We start from the raw sequence: 11,144 nt of genomic DNA, 5'->3' as shown, positions 1-11,144 counted from the left end.
CGAGTTAATCTCAAGTGCACAAGTGCTCAACTGTCCAAAAAATCAAGCTGGAACTCGGTTTCTGACTATCATGGGACAGGGTGATCTCCGATTGGCAATACTACTCTATACATGTGCCAATAGATACTTAACGACTGTCCTTTGGACTCCACTGGAAGAGGACACCAGGAACCCGAGAGTGACTCTGCAGGACTCTGCCCTGTGGGTGCTTTACCTCTGCTGGGTTCATTCTGCATTGTTGCACTGTGTGAACCCCACAGCGAGTCTAGCAGCAATATCGAAGTCTGAGTCTTCTCCCTGCTCCTTAGTGGGAAGTGATGGCAGAGTCACTGTGCAGTGTGACTCCCTAGAATGACCGTGACTGAGAGTGCTGCCTTCTCAAAGCTTGGTTTGGACGAAGTAAGACTAAGGGGTGGGGGTGGGGTGTGAACTTTTCATCCCTCAGTGGTTACTGCATCCCTCTGGCATGAGGCCATGGCTGCACTGTGATCAGTCAGTACATATGGAATTAGAGACAAGAGAAGCAATGCCCGAGGCGGAGAACACCTTTAAGGGTTTACCGTATGAGGGCAAATTCACATGGGAAGAGAGGGTGTAACTTAGGATGATGCTGAAGAGGCTCCCTGTTCCTTGAAAGTAACTGCCTAGGGAAGTGTTTTCCTGGGTCAGCCTTCATAGTCTGATGCCACTGTGGTCCAAGTGGACCAAGAATCCTTGTGATCTGGAATCAGTACCTGGTCACACCGTCCACATGGTACTCTTTTGCAGGCATTTAAGATACAGCATTGAAGGGACTGTGGAGACTTGCACCATAGTTCTGTTGAGCTGATCTGGTCAGGCAGCGTGTGAAGGGTCTGAGTCCTCACGAAGAGAATGCGCTGTGTGAAGCTGTGAAGGTGAGGTCCATGCTGCAGTGAGAGCTCAGCATGTCGGACATGCCAGGATCGTGGGACATTTGCTAAGGGAAGTTGTAGTTGCGGCCTGGAGCCGACTCCACTGAGAAGTGTGTGTTACATACAGGCAGTAGCCCTAAAAGGACGTGGCTTCCCAAGCCCTTTGGAGTCATGATGATTCCACCATAAGCCAGATGCCAGCCGGTGCCTTGCAGAATTTGAGTTTGCCCTGCTGACTTTCATCATGTCTAAGTCTGGTCATTCCTTGCTAGGCCACAATCATTCCTTTTTGGAGTGGGACGTTTCATCCTGTTCTATGTCATAGCAACTATGTGACTTGTTTTTATTTTAAGGAGTTGAAAAGTAAGAGCTTGCCTTGAGTCTTACATGAAACCTTGACTTTCAAACAGTGTTGAAACTGTTAAAGCCGGGAACCTTTGAAGATTCCCATTTTTCTTGAATCTTTGAAGACATTTTCCTTATGACATATACTTGAACCTTTGAGGATAAGAGGTGGAAGTTTATGTCTTGAACATCATGATTGTGTGTGTGTCAAGTTGATAAGTTGTTGAGATATGATGATTTCTTTTTACGTTTATTTGGGGTTTTGTTTCTGGAGAGAGGAGAGTCCATCTTGGCACGGAGGCATGATGACGGAGGTTGTTGGGTTGTTGGTACAGAAAGCTGTTCACTTACATCTTCAAATACACACAAGAAGCAAAGAGAGGGAGAGATGGATAGTGAGAATGAGAGAGAGAGAGAGAGAACTGGGAAATGGGACTAGGTGCCTATTCAGGGATAAGCACTCTGTAGCCTCTTGTTCTCTGTACATTGGCCAGTGGTGGGTTTCTGTGTTAATCACCATCTGCTGCATAAGGAAAATTCTCTAGTGAGAGTTGAGTGATGTGTTAATCTACGGGTATAACAATAAGTCACTAGGAGTCAGTTTAATACAATATTTTTTAAATTATTTAATAACCATATACTTAGAAGCATTTCATTACATCAGCATTGACATATTCAGTAACAATTTTCTGAGATAGGACGCATCTCTTACAAAATTATCTGTACATTTTTAGGTTTACAATTAAATTATTACAGTTATAAAATATTGTACTCAGTATAAACCCTATAAGATATAAAATACAATAATTTGCCATGTGAGTGCTAAGAATTGAACCCAGGTCCTGTGTAAGAACAGCCAGTGCTCTTAACTGCTGAGTCATCTCTCCAGACCCATAATTAAATTTCTAATAGCCAACTAATATTTCATTGTTCATATGTACCACATCTCCATTATACAGTCGTCAGTTGATGGGCATCTAGGTTGTTTCCAACTTCTGGCTCTTGTGACGAGCACAGTAATGGACATGGCTGGACTGTTATTACTGTAGTGGGGTAGAGTTCTCTGGGTATAAGCCCAAGAGTGCTATGACGGGACCATAAACTACATCAATTTTGAGCTTTTTGAAGAGTCTCCACATTGATTTCCATTGTGGCTGCACCAGTTTGCACTTCCACCAGCAGTGGATAAGCGTTCCCCTCTCTGCACATCCTCACCAGCATGTGTTGTTGGTTGTTTTTGTCATTCTGAGTGAGGTGAGATCAAATCTCAAAGTGGTTTTAATCAGAGAGAACTTTAAGTCCAATTAGAAAGCTGTTGATTACCATTGTGCTGGATAGCTTTAGTGCCAACTTGACACAACTGGGTAGAGGGAGCCTCAATTGGGGAATTTCCTCCATAGGGCTGGCCTGTGGCCATGTCTGTGGAGCATCTCCTTGATTGATGAATGATGTGGGAGGGCCTGGCCCACCGTGGGTGGTGCCACCCCTGGGAGGTGGGCCTGTGTTGCATAAGAAAGCAGTCTGAGCAGGGGCTAGGGGAGCAAGTCTGTAAGCAGCATTCCTCCATGGTCTGTGCTTCAGCTCCTGCTCCAGTTCCTGCTCTGAGTTCCTCCCTTGGGCTCCCTGATGAACTGTGACCTGGGAGATGTAAGATAAAATAAACCCTTTCCTCCCCAAGTTGGTATTGGTCAGAGTGTTTTATCACAGCAGTAGAGAAACAAATTAGGCCAAGCTTCAAGATAGAAATGCCTCTGATATAGTTTGCTGTGCCAGTTGTTGTGGTTATTGGCCTTTAAACCTGGGGTTGGCCCGTTGATTGATTTTTTTCCCTTAGCAGCTTACATAGTAACCTCTAGAACTATGAGGGCTAGTGGTCAGGGAGGAGGCTTCAGGGTCAGTTCCAGCCCCATTGCTCCGTGTCCTGTGTCCTAACTATATCCTGTCTTCAGCTGTAGGGTCTTATCTTGAAGCTCTGGGAGGCAATCAAGGGCTGTGGAGGTAGTCTCTGCTGTTTGGGGAGTGTCTTGGACTACCCACATCAACAACTCAAAGGGAGTGGCCCTATTTCTTGTTATGTAGCCTGCAGCTATACACATGCACTTTCAGCCATAGGGTCTTATTTTTAAGCTCTGGGAGGCAGTCAAGGGCTGTGGAAGTAGTCTCTGTTATTTGGAGAGTGTCTTGGACTACCCTGACCAACAACTCAAAGGGAGTGGCCCTATTTCTCGTTATGTAGCCTGCAGTTCTGATAGTGTATGTGTGTTTTGGGGGGAGGTGAGTTGAATACAATTCCCTCTGGCTTTTTATACCACCTAAACTTTAATGCCCTTCTCTTTCTTCCTGTCTAATGTCCCTCCTCCACCATTGTTAAAGCATCCCCATTTTCCCCTGATAATACCTGTCTCCTATTATCCCCCTCTCTGGAGCTCGTTCTTCCCCTTTACCCCCATGGTTGCTTATATGTCCTTCCCTCCTCCTCTCCTGTTGAATAACCCTGTTTTCCCCTTGGTAACATCTGTTTCCTACAATACTACTGATTTGGACTGTTTCTTTCCCTTCTCCTCCATGGTTCCCTTCCATTGTCCTGGCACCTGTGGTCAGGATATATACTCACATTTAAGAATTTGGTGTTAAGATCCGCAAATGAGAGAGGACATGTGCTGCTTGTTTTTCTGAGTGCGTGTTACCTCCATGGTAGGTCCTTCTATCTCCTCTTCCTCTATCTCTTTCTTTAAAGATTTGAAGGTTTCCTGGTGGGCGTGGTGGTGCACGTCTTTACTCCCAGCACTTGGGAGGCAGACTCAGGTGGATCTCTGTGTTCAAGGCCAGCCTGGTCCATAAAGTGGGTTCAGGGACAGCTGGGACTACAGTGAGACCCTGCCTCAAAAAGACCAAAAAAAAAAAAAAGGTTTGAAATTTTCATTGTAGAGATCTTTAATGGCTTTGGTTAGGTTTATTCCGAAATATTTTTTGAGGTTTTTGTGAATGGGAGGTTTCCTTGAATGCTTTTTCTCCTTGCTTCTTATTGGTATATAGGAAGTCTACTGCTATTTCCACTTCACTGAAACTATCAGTCATTTCTAGAAGTTTTCTTGTAGCATTAGCATCTCTTATGTATAACATCATACCATCTCCTAATAGTGATAGTTTGACCTCTTCTTTTCCAATGAGAACTCCTTTCATTTCCTTCTCTTGTCTTATTGCTCTAGAAAGAGTTTCAAGCACTATATTGAAAAAGAGCGGAGATAGCAGACAGCTTTGTGTGACTTCTGATTTTTTTTTGTTTTACTTATTATTTTTATTTTATGTTTTTTGAGTATATTGCCTGCATGTAGGTAGGTACGCCTGTGTCATGCAATGCACATGGAGGTCAGAAGAGGGTGTCAGATTCCCTGGAACTGGAGTTAGGACGGTTGTTAAGTTGCCTTGTGGGTGCTAGGATTCAAACACGGGTTCTCTGCAAGAGTAGTTAGTACTCTTAACCACTGATGCATCTCTCCACCCTGTGGGTCTTGATTTTAATGGGAACGCTTCCAGTTTTCCTCCATTTAGAGTGATGTAAGCTGGGAGTTTTTTATACATAGCTTTCATTATGTTAAGGTATGTTCCCTCCAGCCCAGTTCCCTTTGGGAATTTTCACATGAATGTGTGCTGCATTTTCTCAAAGACCTTTTTCTACATCTATTGAGGTGACCAAGTGATTTTTGACTTTACGTCTATATATATAATTTATTACATTTATCGACTTCTGTATATTGAACAATACCTGCATCTCCGGAATAAAGTCAACTTGATCACGGTGGATGGCCTTTCAGATGTGTGTCTGTATGTGGTTTCTGAGCACTGTGTTGAGAATCTTTGCGTGTGTGTGCATTAAGGACATGGGCCTATTGTTTTCTTTTTGTTGTGTCTTTCTATGGTGTTGGTATTACAGTGCTACTGGCTTCTTAGATGGAGTTTGGGAGTTCTCCCTCTGCTTCTATCTTTTTGAATAATATAAGAAGTATTGATGGTAGATCATCTTTGAAAGTCTAGCAGACTTCTCACGTGAATGCATTTGGACCTGGGCTTGTTGTAGTCAGGAGGTTTGTATGACTGATTCATTTTCCCTGTTTATAGGTCTGCACAAGCTGCTGCTCTCTTCTTGGTTTAACTCTGGTGGTTTCCTTCGCTTCCCTCTGACTTCCCTCCCTTCCTTACAATCTTCCGGGTGTCCTGTTTTGTTTTGTTGAGACAGGGTCTTACCAAGCTGTCCAGGCTGCCCTTGTACGCTCTGTCCTTCTGTGTGGGTCTTGAACATCAATCACTCTTCCTGCCTCAGTCTCCCAAAGGCTCTAGTGCAGGCCTGGCCACTGCCGTTCTCTCAGTACAGCATTTTCTCATAGTATTCATGTTTTCTAGTAATGGGGGCTGAGGCACTTGGTGGTGACTACAGACTGCTATGTGAGGACACGTACACACATGGGATAGGGGCTGGATGGTAGGAACCAAAGGGATGCCACGGGACTGGTTTATTGTAGATGAGGACCTGAGTTTGGGACATCACTGGAATTGGAGCTCCGACTAGCGGACCACTGCACAGAGCTGGTAGGGGGATGGTGCTGTCAGAGTGCCAAAGACAGCGCGATCACTGGGCCGGGGCTGTCCAGCAGGGATCGAAAAACTAAATCTCTGCAGGAGGCAGGTGAAGAAGAGGAAGAGCTCCATGCGGGCCAGTGGCTCCCCGAGGCATGCGCGGCGGCCTGTGGGGTTGGGGAGCAGAGGTTAGTTGGTCTGGGGACCTCACTCCACCCTCCAATCCACCCTGGGAAAGGGGACAGGAAGTGTGATCCTTATCCTGGCTCCAGGTGACCCTGGAAAGGGGCAGAATGCCAGGCCCTCCCCTCACACACCTGCTGAGAATGGCACAAAGGCCTCAGGCTTCACAAAACGGCCCTGGGAGTCCAGGAAGTGTTCTGGGTGGAAGTGGAGAGGCTTCTCCCAGGCTCTCTCATCCTTCATCACCGAGAACAGGTTGGCAATGAGTCTTGTCCCCTGGCAGGAGACACATGGTGTGAACACAGACTAGGATGGGACACTACGACCCTGGTCACTAAGTTCATATGCACAGCCTCTACCTGCACACACCTGACTCTGTCATGGAACCTTAGTTCTAGAAGCTTCTCAGCACCTTCGCTGATTCTATGGAAAGACTCCATAACACACCTTCCACGGGGGCCCAGACCACCGCCTGTTCCTGTTTACACTGGTTCCCAAAGTTCCCAGGTGCCTGTTTTCATTTGTCATCTCCCTTCTCTGGGGACTCTGGGGACAGTGTCTGCAGTGTACATGCACCCAGGTCCGACCTGTCAGTTATGATGGACATCAGGATGTGGTAGTTTAGGTCTTTTCTATACCTTCCTTGGATCCAGGATGCTGAGGTAGGAGGGCCCATCCCTACCTTGGGGATGTGGAAGCCCTGTACTTCAATGCTCCGAGATGTGATGAACGGCATAGTCAATGGAACGATGGCCCCAAAGCGCTGCACCTCGTGAATCACAGCGTTGGTGAAGGGCATTCGTTCCTGGTCTGCCATCTCTGGGCGCCGAGCCTGCCCTATGACTTCATCAATCTCCTGCTGGACTCGACCTGGAGGGACAGCATTTTCTCACTAAATCAGTCCCAAGGGACTTGAATCTCTACCTTGGTTTAAAAGGCTGGTTCCATGTGAGAAAGACAGCCATCACTATTGTGGGAGTCAGGGTCAAGTCAGTGGTGGGAGTCACATGTCCAAAGTAAGCTGGGGAATGTGTCTCGGCCTTTGCTCCTTTTCGTCCCCACCCCCCAGCCACAGGCAGGCTCACATTGTATATCTGGGTACAGGATCATGAGCAGTAGAGCCCAGGTCAGCGTTGTCGAGGTGGTCACTATCCCTGCTCCAAACAGCTCACCCACCACTATGTACAGATTGTCATCAGTGAAGCTGCTCTCAGGTTTTCCCTTGGCCTGAAGGAGAAAAGGTGAGTTCCAAGGAGAGAGTGGGGAGGCTCCACCAACATGTCCCATTGTCTCCAGGCCACCCAAGTGTTGGGTCACTGAGTAATGCCCAGGCCCCGTCCTGCCTGACCACACAACTCACAGGACCCCTGCCCACAGCCCCTTCCTCTGTCTCTTGCAGGTCCCTCACCTTCTCCATCTCAGCCAAGAAGGCATCAGTCAGGTCTCTGGGTGGCTGCACAGGGTCCCAAGTGGTCTTGTGTTTGGTCACCAGCTCATGCACCATGGCAATGACTGCCTTTTGCTCTCTGAAGACCTTGTCAGTCAGGGCTGGGATGCGCAAGAGGATTGGGAATGCATTCAGCACCTGGGACAAACACAGAGGAAAACTGAGAGCTTCATCTAATCCAATTAATTAATTACTAGTTAATTCATCATTATGCTGTTTATGATTTGTTTGCCACACTGCATGTGTGGAAGTCAGAGAAGTACTTGTAGAATCATTTTTCTCAACCTTACATGAATCCAGGAACCCAACTGTGGTTGCCAGGCTTCCTTGGTAAGCTCCTTTATCTACCGACCAACTAAGTGGAGCCTGGGAGCTTTCTTGCTCAGTGATCACCTGGACCTGTCTCAGTTCCCAGCCTCCTCCACAGTGGACCCAGGCCCTGTTTTTCCGATTTTACCTGCCTCCTCCTCACACCCAGCTCTTAGGCCCACTTGTAACCCTTGGTTTCTAGAAGCAATATTTTATCTCAGTAATCTCAAGGCTTGTGTGACTTCTATATAGACATGAGTACACACTCTAACCCTTCTTGGAGCCCTTGATCTTAGTCCACATCTCTCCTCCTGTCCTCTTGGTTTGTCAAGGTCCAACCCTTCATCCTGCAGGTGAAGGCCCTTCCCCACTTCCTCTGCATCCAAATTCCTCTGGGAGGATCAACATCATCAGAATGGCTTGGCAGACCTCTGTGAGCTCTGTACCTCAGGAATGAAGCCAGCGACAACTTTCAAACTTTCATTCATTACTTTCAACATCTTGATGAAGTAAGGGTCTTCATACTCAAAGCGACGGGCAAAAATAAGGGAGGAAATCACATTGCACGTGGCTTTGTTCAGGAGGGTGTAGGGATTGAAGGGACACCCTGGGAGTGGACATATAAGTGAAATTACTGCTCGTATCTTGGTGTCCCCACCTGTACCCCTCATCCATCACCCACCTTCGTGGTCAGCAAAGGCGGCAGAGAGGCAGCTGGCCTCCTCGGTCACCCACTCCTCCAGTGATTTCTTGCCCAGGCCGAAGTTGCGCATGGTGGACACAGAGAATCTCCGCTGCTCTCTCCACTCAGGCCCGTAACGTGCAAAGACCACACCTGCAGACAAGCATTCTGTGTGACCAAGAACTCCTGGCTGTGTTGTCCTCTGCTTCTAATGTTCCTTTCTCCCTGGGTCAGTCTCACTTGAGGCCCCTCAAATGTTGGTCTTACACAACAGCTCATGCCCTTTGTGTAGGCCCCACCTGTGATTTCAGACTTTTAAAATTCTCAAGTATGTCATCACCCCTGTTAGACTTTATCCTTCCCCTGTTCGCTGTTCCCCAAGCCTTTCTCTGACGCTGTCTCTGCCCCCACACAATCTTTTGCCTTGAGATTTGGGCTTCCTGCCCAGATATTTAAGGATCGCTGTTGATGGTCGGTCTGCAGTGTCCTCTCCACAGTTCACCAGTACTTCCCTCACGGCCTTCAGTCCATTGATCACAACCACTGGCTTCCCAGACATCTGCAGGCTGAACACATCACCATAGCGCTGCTGTAGCTAAAGGGGAAAGTCAGAGCACCTATGAGTCAACATCGCCAGCAGACTAAAGATCCAGACTTAACACAGACTCCTTGATGTGTTTTTTTTTTTTTTTTTTTTTTTTGTGTGTGTGTGTGTGTGTGTGTGTGTGTGTTGCTTGTTATTGAACCCAGGTCCTTACGTTAGCTGGTCAAATGCTCTACCCCTGAGCCTGAGATGGTACCTTGTGGCTGGGTGTCAACTTGTCTATGTTTAGCAAAGTCCTCATACTAGATGTGATCGTCTAGTTGTCTCTGTGCCAGGGCCAGGAGCCTGTGGTCAGGTGCTTAGCATCTCATCACACAGGGGGATGTTAGGTTCCTAGAGAGGAGCACTGTGCCTGAGACCACACAGCAGCAAGAGATGAGAGCAGCCACGCCCCACTCCCCATTTTGGCTTCTTGATTGACATGCTACACTGGACCCTGACATCTCTCCTCCATCCCTAGGACCTCCCCACTGAGTGGATCAGAATGAGGCCTATTAGACTTCCACTCTGTCCAGCTGATCCCAAATCAATCTCATCCCAAATCTGTACATCTTGACACACCTGGCCTTTGCCCTATCACAACATTGCCCTTCAAAAGTCCAGAGTGTCCTCTGGCCCTGCAGTCCCCTTCCCTAGGAATCCTTCAACATCTCCTCTCAGGGGACCAGTCTGTGGAACCACTGTGCTGCTAAGGGTTCCATGACCTCTGCCGCCCTCCACCACCATCTCCCTCACCTTGTACATGCTATCTGGTATGTTCTTGAAGTCCATCTGCAGCATGTTGCCCAGCAGAGGTAGCGACACGGGGCCTGGGGGGTAGCGGGCAGTCCAGCGCTGGCGCCGGTGCATCAGGTCCACCAACAGCAGGAAGATGGCCGTGAATACGACCAGAGGCCACAGTCCATCCCCAGTCAGCAGTCCCATGTCTGCGTCACGGCTCCCCAGTCTTCGGGAATACCTCGCGGTCCTCACACCACACACTTCAGTGGGACTCTCTTACCATAGCCTGAGCACCTGTTGCCTTATAAAGGAACCAAGGCTGCCCTTTGTCCTCTGCCCCAGCCAAGTTGTTTACTGTTTAACAAGCACGTATAAGGAAGCATCATATTGGTCAGAGTAGATCAGCCCCCGAGGTTCCTGCCTTTTCTTCCCCCCAGTTTAACCAGTATAGGGCATCAACATCTGGAAGCCGAGCTCCACAGAACCTGTACATAGTGGCCATGTCATGCTGGGCTCAGGAAACATGGAAAGAAGGTGTCCAGTGACCTCTGTTCCAACATTTACAGCCATGAGTTTCAGAAGGGACAGTCAGTTGACATGCCATGTAGGTAGAGCTTTGAGGGTCTTGAAGACATTGCCTCAGACTGAGATCAGTCCTTCCTTGAGGCCTCATATGCCACTTTTTGGCAGGGCCTGAGGGACTCACCGGAACTTAAGGCCAAGAAACCTTGTTCTGGCAACAAGTGCCACTCAATGGCTTGTGTGTGAGTGAGAGGCTGAGAGAGGCAGGCAGCTGGAGCGCATGGAATTTTGGGTACAGGTTTGATCAGGCAGATCTCACAGTCCGGGTCCCCACAGATGTAGATGAGAGTGCTGGGAAACACTCAGCCTGAAACTGTCAGAGAATCACGGGGAGGCTGGCAGGTCGGACCAGGTACTGTCCCCTGGAGGCCGCTGTCCTTCATTTACTCTTTTCCTTGCTGGGTCAAGTCCTCTCCCAACATTCTTCTTACCAGGGATGAAGGATGGTGTTGTCTCCGGCCCAGAGGCCTAGGTTAGGATGGGCCAGCCATGAGGAAGCAGGAAAAGGAGCCCGGAGCCTTCCAGCTATTGGCCTTAAGGACCAGGCACTGCTGGTCACTGACAGGCCACTCAGTGCTCCTTGCTAGGCTCAACAGTCAGAGGTCCCCGTCCTTGCTGGAGATCCAAACTTACAAAATCAAAGACTCAAGGGCTGCCACAGAATCCAGGCGAGGAATCCCTATGATGTCGTGTGGTGTGGCTGAAGGGTGGTGGAGAGGAGCTCAGGACCACACAGTGCAGCAGGAGAGCCAGGACTAGGAGCTGTTCTCTTCCCCTGTGTTTCCCATGCTGTCTCCTTCCCAG

At 48.3% G+C, this 11,144-nt stretch overlaps 1 protein-coding gene and 1 long non-coding RNA gene across 2 annotated transcripts; one reads left to right on the top strand and one right to left on the bottom strand.

Annotated features, from left to right (window-relative positions):
* The first annotated feature begins 263 nt into the window (after positions 1 to 263).
* Positions 264 to 7,465, top strand: LOC115072332. The gene is made up of 3 exons (XR_003851373.1): positions 264 to 399; positions 769 to 896; positions 7,396 to 7,465. It is a non-coding gene; the product is annotated as an uncharacterized LOC115072332 (long non-coding RNA).
* Positions 4,740 to 10,042, bottom strand: LOC103743452 (cytochrome P450 2D20-like). The gene is made up of 9 exons (XM_008844767.2): positions 9,774 to 10,042; positions 8,858 to 9,029; positions 8,435 to 8,587; positions 8,199 to 8,359; positions 7,405 to 7,581; positions 7,082 to 7,223; positions 6,679 to 6,866; positions 6,131 to 6,272; positions 4,740 to 5,980 (listed from the first exon to the last, which is right to left on the bottom strand). The coding sequence occupies exons 1-9, from the start codon at positions 9,960 to 9,962 to the stop codon at positions 5,802 to 5,804; spliced, it is 1,503 nt and encodes a 500-aa protein (XP_008842989.1). The 5' UTR covers positions 9,963 to 10,042; the 3' UTR covers positions 4,740 to 5,801.
* Positions 10,043 to 11,144: the final 1,102 nt, after the last annotated feature.

The sequence above is a fragment of the Nannospalax galili genome, unplaced genomic scaffold, assembly GCF_000622305.1.
Source record: "Nannospalax galili isolate Female #2095 unplaced genomic scaffold, S.galili_v1.0 scaffold180, whole genome shotgun sequence".
Taxonomy (NCBI): domain Eukaryota; kingdom Metazoa; phylum Chordata; class Mammalia; order Rodentia; family Spalacidae; genus Nannospalax; species Nannospalax galili.
Note: the sequence above shows the minus strand (reverse complement) of the source record. Positions and strands in the feature narration are given on the sequence as shown.